The sequence below is a fragment of the Pseudoliparis swirei genome, chromosome 1, assembly GCF_029220125.1.
Source record: "Pseudoliparis swirei isolate HS2019 ecotype Mariana Trench chromosome 1, NWPU_hadal_v1, whole genome shotgun sequence".
Classification (NCBI taxonomy): domain Eukaryota; kingdom Metazoa; phylum Chordata; class Actinopteri; order Perciformes; family Liparidae; genus Pseudoliparis; species Pseudoliparis swirei.
In genome coordinates, this window is record NC_079388.1 from 18,975,259 (window position 1) to 18,998,824 (window position 23,566).

The window sequence follows — 23,566 nt, forward strand, 5'->3', positions numbered from 1 at the left end:
TATGCAGAGACACTGTGACAGAAGGCTGGAGACTGTGAAGCAGGGACATGATCAAAGGCAGTTGTCTCGCAGCAGCGATCATCTCTGGTGCTCTATCTGCTCAGTGTGGTGACTTTATCTGACACATTCCACTGCTGTGCAACTTCAGTAAAGTGTCCCGCGCACGTTTCAGCATCATGTCTCTCCTCTGTTGTCATCACAGTCAGGGCATGTGAATGCAGCGCCCACTTCTCATCAATATAATGCACAGTAACTCCGAGGTCATTGTGGTTACCGAGTGATGTCCAGTAGGGTGACCAGGTTTGAGTTTGTGAAAAAGAGGACACTTCGTCTCGGGGGGGGGGGGGGGGTGCTGAGATCTCTCTTGTTCTGCCTGTTTTGTGATATCCATGCCTAAAAGGTGCCTAATATTTCTAGACTGAAATAATATCGGCATTATAATTATTATAACTATTGTAGTGCCGGAGATACGGAGTCGGAGGCGGAGTATTCAGGATCGAATTCCAAGCTTTAATATCCATCAAGGAAGAGAACCTTATCCACACAACTGCTTAGCATAGCGAGTTTGCAGGAATGACATGCATCAACCCCTGTGTCACAACTTAACTGTCCGTGTGGCAACACCATTCCTAAAGGTGAATTATGTTAACATTACGTGTCACCACACAAGCCCCCCCAGAATTCACACATTAACAAAATCTGCGTGGCGGGGAGGAACAACACGCCGACCACAACGGCTCCTAATAACTGGAGTTGGTAAGGCGACTCCTTCCTGTGCGGTCCCCGTAAGAGGAGGGACCGGAACAACAGGTCTAGCACCCGTGACAGGAGTCAAAGCTGGGGGGCGGCCCCTTCTCGGCGGCCTAGCGAGCACCACCGGTTGGCCCAAGTCCAAATGAGCAGCCTTCACCCGATCGACCGAGATGTGCTCCGCCTTGCCACCCAGGTCGACCACCAGGTGCTTATCCCCGTGTTCCAAGACCCTGAAAGGTCCATCATAAGGAGGCTGCAGGGGACCTCTGTGTGCGTCGTGGCGGATAAAAACGTGCCCAGCCGAGCGTAGATCCGTGGGCACCTGAACCCCCGGAGTACCGTGCTGAGTAGTAGGTACCAGGGCGAAAGCCTCCGCCGCGTCCAGCAAGAAAGCCCGCTGGGCCCTCGCCGACCAGGGAGCCGACGCCTTCGGGAGGAAATCCCCTGGAACCCTCAGCGGCTGACCGTAAACCATCTCCGCCGTAGAGCACTGCAGATCCTCCTTGGGCGCGGTACGCAACCCCAGCATCACCCAGGGCAGCTTGTCGACCCAGTTGCCGTCCGTAAGGCTGGCCTTAAGGGCCGCCTTCATGGAGCGATGGAAGCGCTCACAGAGGCCGTTAGCCTGAGGGTGGTAAGCGGTAGTCCTGTGCAGCTTAACCCCCAGACCGCCAGCCACCGCGTTCCAGAGCTCGGACGTGAACTGCGAGCCCCTGTCCGAGGAAATGTCTGATGGGGTGCCAAAACGACACACCCACGTTGCAATGAAAGCCCGGGCAACGTCTGCGGCCGACGTCGACCCGAGCGGAACCGCCTCCGGCCAACGAGTCGTCCTGTCCACCATAGTGAGGAGGTATGAGAAACCCTGAGAGGGAGGCAACGGACCAACTAAATCAATGTTAACATGGTCAAACCTCCTCTCCGGCACCAGGAAACGCTCCAAAGGGGCCTTCGTGTGGCGGTGCACCTTAGCGCGTTGACAAGCCACGCACTCCCCTGCCCAAGTCCTCACGTCTTTTTTAAGTCCATGCCAGACGAACTTTGTGGCCACCAAACGCACTGAAGGCTTAACGCCGGGGTGCGATAGGCCGTGCACTGCTTCAAACACCGAGCGCCTCCAGCAGGCGGGGACGACAGGCCGCGACAGGCCCGTAGAAACGTCACAAAGCAGAGTGATGTCCGCGTCGCCGAACACCACGTCCTCCAAGCGCAATCCAGTGCTCTCCAACTTCAGAGCCTGGACGCCAGGGTCAGCGACCTGGTCCGCCGCCATGCGCGTATAATCCAGGCCCAACTGGACGGCCCCGATGACGACCCTGGAGAGGCAATCAGCCACCAGGTTTGACTTGCCAGCCACATGCTTAATGTCCGTGGTAAACTCTGAAATGTACGAGCTGCCGCTGCTGGCGCCGACCAAGGCTCCGCCACCTTCGACATGGCGAAGGTGAGCGGCTTGTGGTCGACAAACGCCGTGAACTCACGGCCCTCCAGCAAGAAACGGAAGTGCCGCACGGCCAAATAAAGACCCATGAGTTCACGGTCAAAAGCGCTGTACCTGCGTTCTCTGGGCGTAAGTTGGCGGCTGAAAAAGGCGAGCGGTTGCCAAGCGCCCTCCACCCACTGTTCGTGCACCGCGCCGACCGCGTAGTCCGACGCATCTGTAGTGATAGAGATGGGTGCCGTGGGTGATGGGTGTGCCAACAAAGCCGCCTGCGCCAACGCGGCCTTGACCTCAGTAAAAGCCCCCTCCGTTTCCACCGTCCAGTCGATCGCCTGGACGGGGGTCTTGCCTTTCAAAGCCTCATACAGCGGCCGCATGATGTGGGCAGCTCGGGCGATAAAACGGTGATAGAAAGTCACCATCCCCAGGAACTCCCGTAGCGACCGGACTGTGAGCGGGCGAGGAAAAGCCGCGACAGCCTCCACCTTCGCCGGCAGGGGTGTCGCACCGCCGTCTGTGACGCGGTGCCCGAGGAAGTCAATGGCAGACAGCCCGAACTGGCACTTTGCAGGATTAATGATTAATCCGTGATCGCTGAGCCGCGTGAAAAGGGCACGGAGGTGGGACAGGTGCTCTTCCACCGAAGCGCTGGCGACGAGTATGTCGTCCAGGTACACAAACACGAAAGGCAGGTCCCGTAGCACCGAATCCATCAGGCGCTGGAATGTCTGAGCGGCGTTTTTGAGCCCAAAAGGCATCCGCAGGAACTCAAAAAGCCCAAAAGGCGTAATCACCGCCGTCTTGGGAATGTCTAGAGGGTGCATGGGCACTTGGTGGTATCCACGCACCAGGTCCACTTTGGAAAACACCGATGCGCCGAAAAGTCTTGTATGTGCGGCACCGGATAGCGGTCGGGCGTAGTGGCGTCGTTGAGCCGACGATAGTCCCCGCACGGGCGGAATCCGCCGTTCGGCTTGGGAACGACATGCAGCGGCGAGGCCCAAGGGCTGTCGGAGCGGCGGTCGATGCCCAGGCGCTCCATAGTCGAAAACTCCGCCCTCGCCACAGCCAGCTTAGAAGGGTTCAACCGCCGGGCCCTGGCGTAGACAGGAGGACCCTCCGTCGTGACGTGGTGCTCCACGCCATGCTTGGTAGTGAGTGCAGAAAAGGTGGGTAACGACAGGTCTGGAAACTCAGCCAAAGTTTAAGAAAAATGTCTGATCCTGACAGCGAGCTCGACAGTCCGTCGTACGCTGCGCTGCCGAGTGTGCACACCAGGGAGGAAAACGTCAAGGCGTCAACCAAGCGTTTATTTTTAACGTCCACCAACAGTCCATGGGCACAAAAAAAGTCTGCCCCAAGCAGGGGAAAAGAAATGTCCGCTGTCACAAACTCCCAGCTGAAACGCTGACCCCCGATGCACAAACACATAGGCCGCACGCCGTACGTGCGAATGGGGCCGCCATTAGCCGTCGTCAACCGCGGACCATTCCCTCCACGAGCGACGTCTTCCCTCGACGCAGGAACTACACTCCGCTGGGCGCCCGTGTCACACAGAAAAAAGGTCCCCGAAATGCTGTCGCTGATGAAAAGGAGCCTGCCCGTGCCGCCCACGCTCACGGCCACTACTGAGCGCGGGCCCCTCCGTTTCCCGGAGGTTTGTAGCTGCATGGAGCGATGCACTTCTTTGCCTTTGTCCCGAAACGTGCGTGGTAAAAGCACTGTCCGGTGTCTCCACGCTGATTAGACATAGGCGCCTCCGGCCTCCGCCACGCCGTCCTGCCTGTACGCGGGCCGCCGAGCGTCACAGCTAACGCCTCCGCCTCTGGCTCTCGTGCCGCCAGGAAAAAGCGGTCCGCCTCCTCAGCCAAGGCGCGGGGGTCTGTGATGGCCGTGTTGGCCAGCGCCGTCTGGACCCGGGGTGGCAAGCGGCGCAGGAAAACCTCCATGAACAATATCTGGGGATCTTCCCCCCCTAGCAGATTCAGCATTTTCTCCATGAGATGAGACGGTCTGCTGTCCCCCAGGCTCTGAATGTCAAGAATCTGGCGGGCTCTCTCCTTAGCAGATAAGCTAAATGTCTTAAGGAGGAGCTCTTTAATCGCCTCGTATTTGCCCTGTAGCGGGGGAGCAGCGATGAATCCCACCAACCTGGACGATGTGGAACTTCCCAGCGCCGTTACCACCAGGTAGTATTTTGCGTCCCCGTCACGGACCTGACGGCAGGCGAAGTGTGCCTCCACGTGGGCAAACCATGCCTCCGCAGCATGCTCCCAAAACTCCGGCAACTTTACATAAACATCACGCTCTGCCATGTTCACTAAGTTTCTGGAAACTTTCCTAGAAATGTCAGGGTCACCACTGTAGTGCCGGAGATACGGAGTCGGAGGCGGAGTATTCAGGATCGAATTCCAAGCTTTAATATCCATCAAGGAAGAGAACCTTATCCACACAACTGCTTAGCATAGCGAGTTTGCAGGAATGACATGCATCAACCCCTGTGTCACAACTTAACTGTCCGTGTGGCAACACCATTCCTAAAGGTGAATTATGTTAACATTACGTGTCACCACACTATGAGGATTTTTTAGTTGCCTATTTTGTGGAGCCCCCTCAGGACGTGGTGTCCTATGCACAGCGCGTAGTGCGCTATGGGAGCGGCGGCGCTGGTCGTAGTTTATAGCACAAACAACAATGAACTAGTGGAGGCGGCAAGGTGCTCCGTGTTGCCAGATTAGAAACGGTGAAGTATCGTACCAAAGGCTCAAAATGGTTGTATTTGGGGGATAATTATCGTGTATCTGGCAACCCTGAGATCGGTCGACCAATGACTGTTCTCTATACTGGGAGATGCCATTTCCACAACTTGTATGGGGTAAATACTAGTTTATGAAAACCCAGAGAAAGACAAATATCCAACGAAGCAAAATCCCGACGTTTTTGGAATCCCTGCCGGACGCATTTGTTAGGTCTCAAAAGCAGGACATGTCCGGGGAAAGAGGACGTCTGGTCCCCCGATGTCCAGTCGTCCCCAGAGAGCAGCAGCACGTTGTGAAGCTGTCGCTTTGCAGTCCTCTCCTTTCATCCAGCTCGTGTATTCTCCGTGTGACGTGTGTCTTGAGGGCGTCTCATACCTGCCGTCATTTGTTGAGATTCTCCATGTTTGTTAAACCGCGAATGACTTTCTTTTCCGGCTCCGCAGCAAGCTGTAGCAGACTTTTACAAAATAAAAGCCTGTGAGCAACACACTTTTACAAGAATAAAATAAATAATAAAACCTGCGTTAACGCGTGATAAAATAATTGTCGGCGTTAATTAATTGATGCGTTAACGCAAGATTAACGCGTTAACGTGCCCAGCCCTAATATATTTATATATAAATATATGATAAGTTTAAATGGCAGTAGAACACAATTGATCACAGAATGATGAATCTAGATGATTTTCAAACCATTAGTGGTAATTATTTAAATCACATCCAGTTATTTTGAAGGTTTCTTTTATTCTGAAAATGTACAATTTGCCGTCATGTGATCCAGGGAGATGGGGGCGTGAAGGGAGATAAAGGACAATCCGGAGATTCAGGTATCCCTGGAAACCCCGGACCCCCCGGGAGGAAGGGTCACACAGGGATGATGGGCATGTCTGGACCAATGGGAGAGCTCGGAGCTCTGGGGCCTCAAGGACCGTCGGGGAACCCCGGTATTCCAGGCCAGAGGGTGAGTCTCACAGGCTTTATATCTGTTGATATTGAGCTTTATCAATAAGTTGATGATGAATAATGTGCGGCGTCTCAGGGAGAGTCGGTGTCTCTGGAGCAGATGAGACGACTCATCCAGGAGGAGCTGGCCAAGCAGCTCGACGGTGAGGAGGAAACTTTACTTATTCATTTCATTCATTTTATTCATTTCATTCATTATTTTTTTAAATATTCATTTGATTCATTAATTTTTTTAATTATTTATTTTATTTATTTCATTTATTTATTTTATTGTATTTATTATATTTATTTAATTAATTTATTTTCTTTTATTCGTTTCTCTAACATTGCTCTAAGTTCTTGACCCTGAAGAACTGAAGTGACCTCTTCCCCGTCTTCCAGCCAAGATGGCGTACCTCTTGGCTCAGATGCAGCCGGCCCACGTGAAGAGCCCGGCGGGCCGCCCGGGTCACCCGGGGTCCTCGGGTAAGGACGGCAGTTCTGGACGACCGGGACCCCCCGGAGAGCCCGGTATGCCCGGGCAAAATGGTGGCGAGGGATCGAGAGGCCCCGCCGGCCCTAAAGGTAGGAGACTTCTCTGGTCCAGTCCACATGGTCCAGTCCACATGGTCCATTTAATATGGTCCATCCAAGTGTTATGTGAATGTCAACAGTGACATCAGAGGTCTTTAGCCGTGTCAATGATGTAATGCGATGATGTCATGTGATGATATCATGGTTTGATGTCATGCGATGATGTCATGTGATGATGTCATGGTTTGATGTCATGCGATGATGTCATGTGATGATGTCATGGTTTGATGTCATGCGATGATGTCATGTGATGATGTCATGCGATGATGTCATGAAATGATGTCATGTGATGATGTCATGCGATGATGTCATGCGATGATGTCATGCGATGATGTCATGCGGTGATGTCATGCGATGATGTCATGCGATGATGTCATGCGATCATGTCATGCGATGATGTCATGCGATGATGTCATGCGATTATGTCATGCGATGATGTCATGCGGTGATGTCATGCGATGATGTCATGCGGTGATGTCATGCGATGATGTCATGCGATGATGTCATGCGATGATGTCATGCGATGATGTCATGCGATGATGTCATGCGATGATGTCATGCGATGACGTCATGCGATGATGTCATGCGATGACGTCATGCGATGATGTCATGCGATGCGATGATGTCATGCGATGATGTCATGCGGCGATGCGTCATGCGATGATGTCATGCGATGATGTCATGCGATGACGTCATGCGATTATGTCATGCGATGACGTCATGCGATGACGTCATGCGATGATGTCATGCGATGATGTCATGCGATGATGTCATGCGATGATGTCATGTGATGATGTCATGGTTTAACGACGTTCTTCAAGCTGTCAAATGTTCTGATGTTCCAGGAGACAAAGGGACCAGAGGAGAAAAGGGAGAAGCCGGCGTGGGCGACCGAGGAGAACAAGGACCCTCGGGACCGATCGGTGAGGACCAGCTTCCTGTTTCCTGTTTCCTGCTTCCTGTCTCCACTCAGGGGCCTCATCACTCTGTCCCTCTCTCCCCGGCTGCAGGTCCAGCTGGTCTCCCCGGATACGGTAAAGACGGAGGCCTGGGTCAAGTCGGAGCCCAGGGGGAACCGGGGAACCCGGGCCCCCACGGTCAGACCGGCCCCCCGGGGCCCACCGGCCAGTGCGACCCCTCCCAGTGCGCCTACTACGCCAGCCTGGGCCAGAGGCCCCACAGCAAGAACGTCAAGGGCACCTAGAGGACGCCGCGCCGGACCGATGGACTATGAACCCCTCTTTGATGTTCTGAAGACGGCAGAACTCGTGCTGGGTCACGTGACCTCTGGGTCACGTGACCTGGTTTAGTTTATTGTTGGTTAGAAGCGTTGAGAAGAGGAGCTTCACCAGAGGGAGGACGAGAGCTGCTCATCCCTTTGTTTTTACTCCCTTGAAGCTTCCTGTAAACGTAAAGGGAGGTCACAAGCCCCGCCCCTCAGAGCGCCCCATTGGTGGAGAAGATTTCACAGTCGATGTGTTGAATCGTTTCATCAGTAGTTATCTCAAAAGTCCTTCTTCTTCTTCTTCTTTTCCTCCTCCTCCTTCTTTTCCTCCTCCTTATTCGTCTCCTCTTCCTCCTTCTTCTTTTACTCCTCCTTATCCTACTCCTCCTTCCTCTTTTCCTACCCCTCCTTCTCCTCCTCCTTATCCATTTCTCCTCTTCCTCCTCCTCCTTCTTCTTTCTTTCTGCCTCGCACCATTTTGCATCCTCTGCTCTCCGATCACTCCCCGTCAGTCAGCTCTCTCTAACTCGTTTGGCGTCCCTTCCCTAATTACTCAGGTCTGGTGAATTATCTGTTTCATTGTGATTGATGGAAGGGGGCGGGGCATAAATACCACAAGTGATGCAAGAACCACTTTGTGCACTTATTGCTCCCCCCCCCTCCAACTGGTAGCAGTGTTGTTGTTGTTGTTGTTGTGTAGCCTTAATTGTTTCAGATAATATTGGCTTTCTTAGAAAAGCTGCACACCGCCCTCTCTCTCTCTCTCTCTCTCTCTCTCAACGTGTCACTTCCTGTCTGAGTGCCCTCGTTCCTTCTGTCATTGGTCCCCTTAGTTTCGGCCCTGCACCCCGATGGCCACCAGGGGGCCTCGCGTCAGCCTCACAGACCAATCACAGCGCTCCTCTCAACCTCCCAGAGGTGCTGGTCATCTTGAACTTATTTAATCACCTCCGCCAAAACAAAGAAGGAGGTGTCACGTTTCGACTTGAGCAATGATAAAGAAGGCAGAGATAGTTCTAGTCCTCTTCATCGTCTCCTCCTCATCGTCGACGGCTCAGGTTACCGTTCATAAACAAAAGCTTTGGTTTTGAAGCTTTAGTCGGGATAAGCAGACTTTTTATTTTGATGTTTTTACATTTTATTTGTGGAGTTAAAGCGACGCTTTGTCATGTTGTTGTTTGATAAGCGACACAATGCACCCGTCAGTACAATGTGTTTGTGTGTTTGTTGCTACAGCTTCACTTTGTTTTTGTTTGTTATGGGGAATGTTTTCCAAAGAATGTCATTTTAAAGGTCCAATTTATACGGAATTCAGAACGTTCCCATGGCGACGAAACAACCGCAGCGCCTGTTTGCACCGTTAGCGCTCTCGGCTCTGTTAGCTGCAAGCCGCCAGGCCCCGCCTCCCTCGACTCCGCCTCCCTCGGCCCCGACTCCGCCTCCCTCAGCCCCGCCTCCTTAGGCCCGTCTACCCCGACTCCGCCTCCCTCGGCCCCGCCTCCCCCGACTCCGCCTCCTCTTTATTGAGAGCCAATCCCGCAACTTAAAACTTTTCTGGCTACGTAAAGGCTCTCTTCAAACTTCAGGAATTGGAAGTTATTTTTTAAGAAAGCTGTTTATCTAGTAGAATACGCCAAAATAAAACATATAAATAGAAATGACCGAGTTTTAGTATTCAGAAAGCTCGTAAGTCCAGCTGCTGATCAATAAACCTCCGTTAGACCTAAACATGGATAATTTAAAGCGTTCTGTCCAGCTCGGCTAGCAAGCTTTTTAGTTTTTTTGGTGTATTGCTTTAACCAAAGTAGTTACAGGAACTCTGAGATGTATACATGTATATCTATATATATATATATATATATATATATATATATGTGTATTTATATATATACATATATATTTATTTATATATATATAAATATATATTTATATATATGTATATTTATATATACATATTTTTTAAATATATATATATATATATATTTGTGTGTGTATATATATACATATATATATATTTATAAACATATATATATATATATTTGTAGCTTTGTCACGTTTTCTCCCTTTTCATCGAATTGGTATGAAATGCAATGAAGTTCAAATTTACGGTAAATTCAGCATTAAATTTGCAATAAATCAGCTTCTCTTTGTTAGTATTCAAGTTAACATAATGTTCGCTGCTTCCTTGTCGATGTATTACTTTATTATTTAACAATTGGACCATATAATTTTTGCCCTTTCTGTTCCATCATTCATTATTCAAATAGCTGTTTTTAAAAGTTAGACCGCTAAATTATTCATGATTTCAACCCAATAACTAAAGTGTATTAATTAACCTGTTTTTCCAATTTGTTGTTCTTTCTTCATGAATTGGTGCTAAGATGTTTTATAATTAATAGCATATTGTAAGTATTGAAAAGACAACATGTACTGTATAATAAAGACTGGAAACGGATTCATTTTATAATACACGCTTTGCTTTGTTTTTTAAAAGAAAATAACAGGTTTACATTCACTTGTGTAAATAAATATGTAAACTGATCTTTTTCATCCTGTGCAGACGACTTCAAATCCACGATATGATTTATGAAATCAAAAGGGACGTGAAGGTCATGTTTGACTGTTTGTGCAGATGGAGGGGGGACGGGGGGGGGGGATGTCAGCTGTAACCTTTTGTAACTAGACAACAGATTATATCCAGAACAACCGTCGCTTTAATCCATTTATGTTTTTTAAAAAGAATACAAATTAAATCAAGACGAAACAAACGTGTGGATCCGAGACAAAGAACTTATGTTGTTGGAGATTGTCGTAGACGTTCATTTTTTAAATTCCTGCCTCAAAATGTAATTTCCTCTTTTCCCAAATTATCTTTTCTGAAAACCGAATAAATATAAATATATATATATATACATGTATATAAACATGTATATATATGAATGTATAAATATATAAAAGTATATAAAAATCTATATATGAATATATATAAATATATGTATATATGTATAAACATACAGGACTGTCTCAGAAAATTAGAATATTGTGATAAAGTTCTTTATTTTCTGTAATGCAATTAAAAAAACAAAAATGTCATGCATTCTGGATTCATTACAAATCAACTGAAATATTGCAAGCCTTTTATTCTTTTTATATTGCTGATTATGGCTTACAGCTTAAGAAAACTCTAAAATCCTATCTCATAAAATTTTAATATTTCCTCAGACCAAGTAAAAAAAAGATTTATAACAGCTGAGTGTTTGTCAAGGCTCAGGAAACCCTTGCAGGTGTTTCGAGTTAATTAGACAATTCAAGTGATTTGTTTAATACCCTACTAGTATACTTTTTCATGATATTCTAATATTTAGAGATAGGATATTTGAGTTTTCTTAAGCTGTAAGCCATAATCAGCAATAAATCAGAATAAAAGGCTTGCAATATTTCAGTTGATTTGTAATGAATCCAGAATGCATGACATTTTTGTTTTTTTAATTGCATTACAGAAAATAAAGAACTTCATCACAATATTCTAATTTTCTGAGACAGTCCTGTATATATAAATATATATATATAAATATCTATTCGAAACGTATTTGACTCGACACGCGTTCAAAGGAGAAGAAGAAGAAGAAGTACACGCATAAGAGGAAATGTACTTTTTATATTACAGAAGAAGTTGCGTTGGCGGCGGTGGCGGCAGCGGCGGCCATTTTGTAACGTTACATAAGCTCCTGGCTAAAATCACACACGAGGTCAAATGTCTATACAGTATTCTACAAGTGTGGCTCGTCTCTGTTCGGGGTCTCTGAGATCCAGACCTCTGGAACCGGGATGCAATCTGGAGTGTGTGTAGGTGTGTGTGTAAGTGTGTGTAGGTGTGTGTGTGTGGTTAGTGTTTGTAGCTGGGGGACTTCTTCCCTCCCAACATGTAGAGGGGGGGCATCCTGCCGGTGCAGGTGGAGGGGTCACAGAGGCCGGGCGACCCCGACGGCCCCCGTGGACCGGCTGCTCCCGGGACGCCGGGGGTCCCCGTCTCGCCCCGTTGGCCGTTTTTGCCATTTATGCCGATGCCATCAGCTCCCGGTGCACCTGAGGGGAGGGGGGGGGGGGGGTCATTATGAAAATCAATTGAGTGTTGAAACATCTGTGTAAATGGGTACTATAATAGTTGTATATTAAGTGCTCCGGGCGGCATATATATATATAAATATATATATATATTTTTTTTTCAAAAATATATATAGATATATTTTCAAAAATATATATAGATATATTTATAAATAGATATATTTATTTATACATATATATACTTTTTTCCCTTTAATATATATAATTTTTTAATATATATTTTTAAATATATTTAATAATATTTACTCTTATCAGTATAGATTAGATTTTTTACACAAACTTAAATTACAAATTTTAGTTACAATTGTTAAGAAAGAGGAACATTCTTCGCGGTTCCATTGTTATTAATATGATAATGATGATATTACCTGGTGCACCTCGTGCTCCTGAGCTTCCTTTGATTCCCACGCCGTCCTCTCCTTTACCTCCTTTGTCTCCCTTGCCCCCAGCATCACCTGCAGAACAGAAGAGGACACACACATTAACACACACACACATTAACACACACACACATTAAAAGACACACATTTTAACACACACATTAACACATTCCTGCTGACGTTAACTGTAGATATGAATGTTAAGCAATGGCAAAAATTGCTCTCTAGCGCCCCCTCACTCTTTGACCGGCGACGCCCCTCATCCAGAATGTCCGATTGATTTGAAATTGTTCACACATGTCCACCTGGACCTGCTCTACAAAAAAGCCTCTGAGACCCTAAGCTCCGCCTGCTGAGATTCTCCGCCATTTTGTATTTTGTGAAAAACCATAATTTGCCAGTCCTCCTACACGCTGGGTCCGATTCATACCAAACTTCATGTGGATCATGATTGAAGCTATATCACTTACTATGTGTCACATGTTTGTGATATTTCATTGTGTTAAGTTCATATGGCCTAATAAACCTCTTAGGGGCGTGTCTTCTTTTTCAACGCTAACAACTTCTACACTTTTGGGAATAATCCCTCCAACCTTGCAGTATATGTGCACTTTGCATGCTGTAACAAGCACAGAAAATCTCGTATGATTTGAATAATAGTGGGCGCTACAAGAATTCACCAAATTTGGACGTTTTTGCATTTTTTTGCAATTTTATTTGCTTAAATTTTTCATTTTTCGCTGTTATACATTTACAGATTTCTCCCACACAACTTGTCCGAATCGACGTCTCTCTTGTTCAAGGATGATCTAAAGGCTTTGATGACAAATACAGAGCAGAATGGTGACTTCTCACCTAACTTCAATTGTCATTATGTGGACCCCAATAAACGCCCACTTTCTGTGATTTTGTTATGTTACTGTTGCTTAAACTGATCCAATCCTTCCCAAAATAATCCTGCATGATGCCAGTCGAGGCCTGAACACATTGATAGGAACACCTACTGAAAAAATAAAATGACCATATGGTTTTCTACTTATATCCTATGGTTGAGATTTTTTTCAACTGACCCAGAGATCCGTGTTCGCTTTCAAGCCAGGGCAAAAAAATGTGCATTGTTGAATTTTTTTACCGTGTCTTACTTTCTTTTTGGGGGTTTTCTCTAAAGCCTTTACTTAATTTCCTGCCTCTACATCCACTGTATGAGCTCTGGATACCCTCCAGGAAAATGAAGAAATAAAATGAAGCATCTATAGCTGGTGAAACACATTATTTGAAAACCAATTAAGGCTCCACTGAAGACTTCCTTGTTGTAGTTCAGCCTAAATTTTAGTTTAGAAAGTGGATTTTATAAAGGCTCACTGACCTTTTTTGCCCGGTGCGCCCGGAAGTCCATAAAAGCCGTGATGTCCTTTGGCGCCGTTCAGCCCCGGAGGCCCCGCCGCTCCCGGGACCCCGGCAGGACCGGCGGGACCGGGAAGTCCCGCTGGTCCAACGGTACCGGGGGAACCGATGGCTGCCGGCTTCTTCAGGAACTCTTTCATGAACTCTGCCAGTTGTTCTACGAGGATAGAGAGCAACACAAATCGGCTTGAAACCAGGAAAGTAGCCGCGATGTATTGTCTCGTGGGTTCATTGTTATTAAATTCAGTTATGAAAGTCAAATCAAAGTAAACAAACCTTCGACTACGGCGGAGCACATTTGCCGAAGCTTCTCGTCGTTCACTTTCGGGCCCTGTGAACGAACGAATGAACGTTAACGCTGCACGCGTTAGCCGAGTATGCGTTAGCCGACCACACGTGAGCCGAGTGCGCTAACAGACTCACGATGGCTTAAACAGAGATATGAATCAAATCGTAAATCCAATTTTGGGCAATTTGGGGTAAGTTCAGTGTTCGCACCATTGTTTGTATGCTAACATGAGCTAATTAGCACAAATTATGGAATTATGGTCTTAAAACAAAAGTCATGTAGGTAATGTGTATATATGTATCTACTGAACATGTATACTGGACACATTTTATGCATGCTAATATTAGCTTATTAGTACAAATTACACCAAAAGTCGATGGAATTATAGTCTTAAACCAAAAGTCATGTATGTAATGTATACTGTACATCAGGGTTCCTACACATGTTGGCCAATGAATTTCCATGACCTTTCCATGACCTTTCCATGACTTTAAACCAAATTTCTATGACTTGTGAAATCTCCGTGTATACACAAGTATAAACCTTAATGACACAAATGAATGAGAGGCAATAGTCTGATTAAAAGAATAAATATTTATATAAATGTTTATTCTTTTACTCGAAAATTAACATATGAAAATAACAATTTTCCAGGACTTTTCTAAAACTTTAAGGATAAAAAAAATTTCATGAACTTTTCCAGGCCTGGAAATGACTATTTCAAAAGGCAATGCCTTCTCCAGGTTTCCCATGAGCGTATGAACCCTGGCACATGCACACTGGACACTTACAGGTAGCCCTCTGGGTCCGGATGATCCAGGCAGGCCCGGTTCACCGTCCAGCCCCCGAGCGCCCATCGGACCGGCCAGGCCCTCGTGGCCCGTCTGGCCCGGTCGGCCCTCGTCTCCCGTGGCTCCTCGAAGGCCCTTCTCGCCACGCTTTGAAGATAAAACACAAAAGAACAAGTAATGACCATCTCAATTATTCATTTCTGTGTGATTTTACAAGGGAAAAGCTTGGAACACAAGTGTAATACCTCTCCTTTGACTCCAGTTACACCGGGTGGGCCCTGAAAACACACCAAAGGTTAGTGGAATTTCTATCAAAGGTTTTATTCTCAACAGACGCGAGTACATAAATAATATCCGGCGTCACATACCTGGTCGCCCTTGACCCCTGCATCTCCCATCATGCCTGTGTCCCCCTGTTCACACAGATTACAGCTATGAAAGTGTCAATAATGTACATTTTTTAATATAAACTGCGATTATAATGGTGCTTACCACCCCCCCTGTCGGTCCCATTGGTCCGATGGGCCCCTGAACACAACACGTGAGACATTTACTGTGAGGCATTTCTTATCATTATGGATGTTTTTAAGTAACGTTGGTAAAATAAAAGAGATTAGTCTGACCTGATCCCCTTTGTGTCCGGGATGACCCTTCAGACCGCCAGCGCCGGTGTAACCTTTGTCTCCTTTGTCCCCCTGGAAATACACGTTTATATACGTTATATATGTTTTATATACGTTTATATACATGTTATATATGTTTATATACATGTTATATACGTTTATATACATGTTATATATATGTATATATGTTATATATGTTTATATACATGTTATATACGTTTATATACATGTTATATACATTTATATATAATGATATACATGTTGTATATGTTTATATATATGTTATATACGTTTCTATACATGTTATATATGTTTTATATACATGTTATATACGTTTATATATGTCAGACATGTATATACATGTTATATACGTTTATATACATGTTATATACGTTTATATATGTTATATACGTTTATATACATGTTATATATGTTTTATATACATGTTACATAAGTTTATATATGTCATAGACATGTATATACATGTTATATACATTTATATACATGTTATATATGTCAGACATGTATATACATGTTATATACGTTTATATACATGTTATATACGTTTATATACATGTTATATACATTTATATACATTTATATGTGTTATATATAATTATATACATGTTGTATATGTTTATATACATGTTATATACGTTTCTATATGTTTTATATACATCTTATATACCTTTATATATGTCATAGACATGTATATACATGTTATATACATTTATATACATGTTATATATGTTTATATATACGTTATATATGTTTATATACATGTTATATATGTTTTATATACATGTTACATAAGTTTATATATGTCATAGACATATATATATATATATGTTATATATATTTATATACATGTTATATACATTTATATACATGTTATATACGTTTATATACATGTTATATACATTTATATATGTTATATATATTTATATACATTTATATATGTTATATATATTTATATAAATGTAATATATGTTTATATACATGTTATATATGTTTATATACATGTTATATACATTTATATACATGTTATATACATTTATATATGTTATATATATATTTATATACATGTTATATATGTTTATATACATGTTATATACATTCATATAAATGTTATATATGTTTTATATACATGTTATATACATTTATATAAATGTTATATACGCTTATGTACATTTATATATGTTTTATATACATGTTATATACGTTTATATAAATGTTATATACGCTTATGTACATTTATATATGTTTTATATACATGTTATATACGTTTATATAAATGTTATATACGCTTATGTACATTTATATATGTTTTATATACATGTTATATACGTTTCTATACATGTTATATATGTTTTATATACATGTTATATACGTTTTCTATATAATATATATGTTTAATATATTTTATATATGTTTTATATACATGTTATATACGTTTTATATGTATTATATATGTTTTATATATTTTATATATGTTTTATATACATGTTATATACGTTTTATATGTATTATATGTTTTATATACACGTTATTTACGTTTTATATATGTTATATACGTTTTATATACATTATATATGTTTTAATTTGTTATATATGTTTTGTATACATGTTATATACGTTTTATATACATGTTATATGTTTTATATATTTTATATATGTTTTATATACACGTTATATACCTTTTATATATGTTTTATATACATGTTATATATACATTGTATACACATGTTATATAGGTTTCATATGTTATATACGTTCTATATCTCTTATGTTTTATATACGATTTATATACTTGTTATATACATTTTATAAACATGTTATATATGTTTTATGTTATAAACACGTATTCAACACAAATCCATATATTTTGTTTCTGTAAATGATCTTCATCATAAGCATTAAACTGTTTCCTAAAGCATGTTGGCTGTTATACATTGTTTTTTAATTATGGTTTATCAAAGTCTCAGTTTATGGAACTTCATATCAATAATCAACGCGTCTCACATGGATGCCTGGAGGACCAGCGGCGCCCACTGGTCCTTGTTTTCCTGCTTCCCCCTGGAAAATTAATTAAAAATAGAGTTAACAAAACACCTGCAGTTTGCAAATCAACTTTAGTCATATTAATAAACCCGAAACATCAACAAATATAAATATAAATCTCTCTGGATGCTTCCTCACGTTGGCTCCTTTGTCTCCTGGCTTCCCGTCCTCTCCGTCACTTCCCGCCTCGCCCTATAGGAACACAGATGTCGGGTTTTTAAACAATTTTAAGTGACAGGCGGGCGTCAACGTAACAGATGAACCCAGATGCATGATGGGAGATTCTCACGATCTTTCCAGGAAGTCCAACCGGCCCGACGGCCCCCTCTTCACCGGCTTCACCCTGGATAACAAAAAAACATGGGAATCTTTAGTTTTTAAACTTCTATTAGTTTAGTCCGGTTGAGAGAAAATAAAATAATTATTTTAATTTATTTCTAATATTTGTATTTTACTATTTTTTAAATTCAATCTATTCATTATTATACTTTTTTTTGGTCAATTTTTTTTGTTCTTCTAGTGAGCACCATTTGAGCTTTGTTGTTGTTTGTGTGTTGTTGTATACACTGTATACCTGAATATCAGGTGTACCAAGACAATTAAAGAAAGAAATTAAAAGAAAATCTAAAAAGAAAGTTACTGTATAAAAAAATCTATTGTTATGTTTAAAACATTTTTTTAAAGAAAAGTCGGTTAAAATAAATTAAACCACATTTTTAATAACATTTTGGCTCAACTCAATAAATAGAAGATGATTTTGCAGCGTACCTGTGGACCGGCGGGTCCGACGAGCCCCTGCTTTCCCGGCAGACCCTGGAACCACAACACGGCGTGTGAAGACGTACAATAATATGTAGAAGAAGAACTCGGATGGGTAACTAAGATAATTCTCTAAGATCAAGAGTGGAAAGGTCAGGAGGTCATGTAGGTGGTCATGGATACACCTGTTGGAGGAGCACGGTGTCGTCCACTCACACACTCACAGGTTCTCCTTCCTGCTGCTGGTTTCATTGAATGTTTTATTGACCTTTACTTTATTATATTTATTAGAAATACAGGACTGTCTCAGAAAATTAGAATATTGTGATAAAGTTCTTTATTTTCTGTAATGCAATTAAAAAAACAAAAATGTCATGCATTCTGGATTCATTACAAATCAACTGAAATATTGCAAGCCTTTTATTTTTTTTAATATTGCTGATTATGGCTTACAGCTTAAGAAAACTCTAAAATCCTATCTCATAAAATTTTAATATTTCCTCAGACCAAGTAAAAAAAAAGATTTATAACAGCTGAGTGTTTGTCAAGGCTCAGGAAACCCTTGCAGGTGTTTCGAGTTAATTAGACAATTCAAGTGATTTGTTTAATACCCTACTAGTATACTTTTTCATGATATTCTAATATTTAGAGATAGGATATTTGAGTTTTCTTAAGCTGTAAGCCATAATCAGCAATAAATCAGAATAAAAGGCTTGCAATATTTCAGTTGATTTGTAATGAATCCAGAATGCATGACATTTTTGTTTTTTTAATTGCATTACAGAAAATAAAGAACTTCATCACAATATTCTAATTTTCTGAGACAGTCCTGTATATAATATTGTGTGTATAATATGAATATTTCTGAAAGAAAATGTGTCATTATTTGTCGAAATAAAATCATAGTACAGTATATAAAAAAATAACTAATACCATACCCTAAAAGTCCTAGTACTGTATGTTTAGAAAAGTTATGGTATAGATTTTTTTTTTAAGCTGTAAAAAGATAATAATATAGTGTGTAAAAAAATATTTCACACGTTAAAAGAAATCCATAAAAGGTTCTCGTAATATATGTAATATATGTCCAAATAGTCAAGTCAATAGTAAAATATATGTATATATAAATATTTATATATACTAATAATTATAATGCATTTAATTTATATAGCACTTTAAAAGGGTACTCAAAGACACTTTACATCACATAATTAAAACATATATATATATATATATATATGTGTAAATATATAAATAAATAAATATAAATAAATAGATAAATACATATATATATGAATAAATAGATAAATATATATATATATATAAATATAAATAAATAAATGTAAATATATATATATATATATACATCAATATATATGAATAAATACATATAAATAAATATAAATATATATAAAGCCAATGAATTGAATGAAAATGAAGTTGAACTTACTGGAATACCCACAATCCCTCTGACACCTTGAGCTCCAGCAGCGCCCGCCTCTCCCTGTGGAGTAGAGGATTATATACAGACAAAAATTATAATTAATACAAAAATTAAATAAAAAATTAAATACTGGAACAAAAGAATGTTTGCGTCACCTTGGCTCCATCGGATCCAGGAAGTCCGTCTAAACCATCTTTACCAGACGCTCCCTGTAACGTCACGAACAGTTATGACCCAGATACAATGAAAATATTAAAATATGAATGCATAATTTCCTCCGCCAGCGTACTCACGGTGTCTCCTTTCTCCCCCGTAGCGCCTCGCTCTCCTTGAGGTCCCACAGCACCCTAATTTAATAAGAAACGTTCCTCTGAGACGGCGTCGCAAACACACGAGGTCAAAGGGCAGAACTGCCCGAAGTATGATTAAAAAACATAATTGTGCCCCTGATATCACTGAGAGAGGGGTTAAAAATGAACCCATAATTTCCTCTAATAATTTAGATAATTTTAATAGCATCTGTACTTGGTAAGTACACACACAAATCAATAAATATATTTTTTTTAATGATAAAAAAACACATAAATAAGTTGTAATTGTTAATAGTTGTTTGAAAAAAAATTATAACAATAAATAACCACAAAGAAATGAAAATAAAATGTAATATGATTGTCTAATTTATGTTTTCTGTTTGATTTTTGTTCAAATAAATCTCTGAAAACACTTTAAATCTATAGATTTCTGTCTAATAGTCTTATTATTGCCTAATTGTCTTATTTTTGCCATTTCTATGACAACTGCTCATATCCTGTAAACCTAATTAAGTATATTTATTATTTTTGAACAAAGGTTAAATGTTATTTCCCAAGTTTTCAAAAAGTGCCCCAATTTATGTTTAAATGCTTCTGGATTTCAGTCAGTGGGGAAAAAACTGCCTCCTAATAAATATGTAAATTTCCTCCCCTGATATAATCCGGACGTCGAAATAAAAGTGAGAACTCACCTCGTCCCCGCCGGGCCCTTCCAGACCTTGACGTCCACGGACCCCCTCCACACCCTGAGGGGAGAGACCAGAGAGTTAGGGGTCAGAGTTAGGGGTCAGAGTTAGAGGTCATTCACATCCTGGTCCCAGAGACCACGAGGGCGTCGAGAGGATCAGACTGAGGGTCTTACGGGAGCTCCGGGGGGGCCGGTCGGCCCGGGGACCCCGTTGAAACCAGGAGGCCCCTGGGAGCAGAGAGGAGGAAACAGAGTCAGTGAATATATGAACTTTACTGGTTTTGAGAAAAAGACGTGATGAACTTACTCTGTCTCCCTTTTCCCCCAAAGTACCGGGAAACCCAATCGGACCCCTTTGCCCCTGAAAAGATAAAACACACATTCATATCTATATATCTATTATATATTAAATATATGTATGTATGTATATATTTAATATATATGTACTAGTGCTGTGAAAAATAACGCGTTAACTCAGTTAATTCAATTACAGGTTTAACTAGTTTTTATTTTTAACGCATTTAACGCATGCGCAGAATGAGCTTCCAATCCGTCTGTTGTTGGTCGTCTCTCCAGCAGCATGTCATTCTGTCTCTAGTGTCGCGTTAACACGACTCCGATCTCCGTCTCGCGCGCCGCAGAGCTCGGATGCCGGCGTGTGCGCGCACATCGGGACGAAAAAAAGTCACTTGCAAAATGAGCTTCCAACACACCACTTCAATCTGAACTCTGTCCGCTCTCATGCAGACGGTCTGTTCATCGGTAATGATCCTTCCGCAGGTTCACCTACGGAAACCTTGTTACGACTTCTACTTCCTGTAGATCAGGGTCTCAACACGTCGATCGCGACCTGCCAGTCGATCGCGGCGTAGTGTTGATAGATCGCATGACATTAAAGAGATTGGCCCGCCCCCTGACATGTTCTCTAGAGCACGTCTTTGTTCTTTTATTCAACTAAACGTCTGTTGTTGATCGTATCTCCACAGCAGCATGTCATTTCTGTCTCTTCGCGTTGCGTTAACACTTATCGATCTCCGTCTCGCGCCACAGAGCTCCGCGCCGCATCGGGACCGAGCAAAAAAAAAGTCACTTGTCAATCTGTCCACCTGTCCGGGCCGGTGAGGTTTCAGCTTTGCAGCGGTGTCCCCGCCGTCCCTTTCATCACGGCCCAGTTCATGAAGAAAACCCACACAGTCAGTTTGCCTCAGCGGCTGCTAGAGGAAGACTAGAGGCCTTTAGATTGTATCATTGTGGAGTTAATTGTGGAATTTTCCCAGCTGCTCCTGAACGCATCATCTCACTCTTCCGGTAAGCTTTGGTTGCCAGCTCAACAGCGAGCATGACTTCTTCTTCTCTCCCTCCCGCTCCCTCTTGCTCAGTGTGTCTCATGTATAGTTACCCCCCTGCCTCCCTTAATGATAACGATACATGCAACAAGTGTAGTTTATTTGCTAGGTTGGAGGCAGGTCTAAGTGGGTTAGATGCACGGCTCCGCGCTATCGAAGCTCAGACAGCTATGCTAGTTAGCCCGCCCTCTCCCGTAGTCGGCGCGGAGCTACAGTCAGCTGTTAGCTGTGCCCCGGCGGTAACCGTGCAGCCGGATGGTTGGGTAACTGTTCGCAGGAGTCGTAAGTCTACACAGAAGCCCGCTGTGCACCAACCACTTCACGTTATGAACCAGTTTTGCCTGCTCAGCGACACACCCGCTGAGGAACACACCCTGGTTATCGGGAGCTCTATAGTCAGGAACGTGAAAATAGCGAAGCCACGGACCAGAGTCGTGTGCCTCCCGGGGGCCAGAGCGGGCGACGTGGAGTCTTGTTTGAAGCTGCTGGCTAAGGATAAGCGGAGATACAGTCAGATTGTAATACACGCCGGTGGTAATGACGCCGAGCCCGCCGCTCGGAAGTCACTAAAATTAATGTGGAATCGGTGTGTGCCAAGACGTTGTCGGACACCGTAATTTTCTCTGGCCCTCTCCCAAATTTGCAGACAGACGAATTGTATAGCCGAATGTCGTCTTTCAACCGCTGGCTGTCGAGGTGGTGCCCAGCGAATAATGTGGGCTACGTAGACAACTGGAAGACTTTCTGGGGAAAACCTGATCTGATGAGGAGAGACGGCATTCATCCCACGTTGGACGGAGCGTCTCATTTCTGCGAATATGACCAAGTTGATCACCGGACTTAATCTATGACAACCCAGGGTTCAGATCAGGAACCGGGAGCAGAGTTGTAGTTTAACACCCTTCTCTGCTCTTCCATTCGAGCAGTTACCCACCCTTGACTTTAGAGTAGAGACTGTGTCTGTCCCACGGCCACTTCAATTAAATAAATCAAAAGTAAGCAGAAGAGGAGTCGTACACAATAACCTTATACAAGTTAACACAATTATTTCAGCAGTGCAACAAAATAGGTCTATTAAATGTGGTCTCCTAAATATTCGATCTCTGTCATCTAAAGCTGTGTTACTGAATGATTTAATATCAGATAATCACATTGATTTATGTTGCCTAACTGAAACCTGGCTGAGCCATGAAGAATATGTCTGCCTGAATGAATCGACTCCTCCAAGTCATATTAATACTCACATTCCTCGAGGCACCGGTCGAGGAGGTGGAGTAGCAGCCATCTTTGAATCGAGCCTATTAATTAATCCTCAACCAAAATTACACTACACCTCATTTGAAAGCCTTGTTCTTAGTCTTTCACATCCAACCTGGAAAACACTACAGCCAATTCGATTTGTGATTCTGTACCGGCCACCAGGTCCATATTCAGAGTTTATATCTGAATTCTCAGAATTTATATCAAGTTTGGTTCTTAAAACCGATAAAGTTATTATTGTTGGAGATTTTAATATCCATGTGGATGTTGATAATGATTGCCTTAGTGCTGCATTCATCTCCTTGTTGGACTCGATTGGCTTCTGTCAGAGAGTACAGAAACCCACTCACAGCTTTGGCCACACGCTTGATC

The 23,566-nt window shown here is 42.6% G+C and overlaps 2 protein-coding genes across 2 annotated transcripts in view; one reads left to right on the top strand and one right to left on the bottom strand.

The window, feature by feature from the left end:
- col22a1 (collagen, type XXII, alpha 1) overlaps positions 1-9,531 on the top strand; it is a 60,006-nt gene extending 50,475 nt beyond the window's left edge. Inside the window, exons 61-65 of the mRNA XM_056416082.1 lie at positions 5,734-5,913; positions 5,992-6,058; positions 6,297-6,479; positions 7,334-7,411; positions 7,499-9,531. Of these exons, the coding sequence (XP_056272057.1) occupies positions 5,734-5,913; positions 5,992-6,058; positions 6,297-6,479; positions 7,334-7,411; positions 7,499-7,692 (702 nt within the window). The 3' untranslated portion in view covers positions 7,693-9,531. The remainder of the gene's footprint in view (positions 1-5,733; positions 5,914-5,991; positions 6,059-6,296; positions 6,480-7,333; positions 7,412-7,498) is intronic.
- Positions 9,532-11,599: 2,068 nt separating this feature from the next.
- LOC130198242 (collagen alpha-1(IX) chain-like) overlaps positions 11,600-23,566 on the bottom strand; it is a 31,156-nt gene continuing 19,189 nt past the window's right edge. The window contains exons 19-37 of the mRNA XM_056421391.1: positions 20,896-20,949; positions 20,763-20,816; positions 20,593-20,646; positions 19,883-19,936; positions 19,745-19,798; positions 19,596-19,649; positions 18,155-18,199; positions 17,676-17,729; positions 17,525-17,578; positions 17,348-17,401; positions 15,326-15,397; positions 15,195-15,230; positions 15,071-15,115; positions 14,948-14,980; positions 14,703-14,849; positions 13,899-13,953; positions 13,585-13,779; positions 12,207-12,293; positions 11,600-11,799 (exon numbers count right to left, since the gene is read on the bottom strand). Coding sequence (XP_056277366.1) covers positions 11,600-11,799; positions 12,207-12,293; positions 13,585-13,779; positions 13,899-13,953; positions 14,703-14,849; positions 14,948-14,980; positions 15,071-15,115; positions 15,195-15,230; positions 15,326-15,397; positions 17,348-17,401; positions 17,525-17,578; positions 17,676-17,729; positions 18,155-18,199; positions 19,596-19,649; positions 19,745-19,798; positions 19,883-19,936; positions 20,593-20,646; positions 20,763-20,816; positions 20,896-20,949 — 1,401 coding nt within the window. The remainder of the gene's footprint in view (positions 11,800-12,206; positions 12,294-13,584; positions 13,780-13,898; positions 13,954-14,702; positions 14,850-14,947; positions 14,981-15,070; positions 15,116-15,194; positions 15,231-15,325; positions 15,398-17,347; positions 17,402-17,524; positions 17,579-17,675; positions 17,730-18,154; positions 18,200-19,595; positions 19,650-19,744; positions 19,799-19,882; positions 19,937-20,592; positions 20,647-20,762; positions 20,817-20,895; positions 20,950-23,566) is intronic.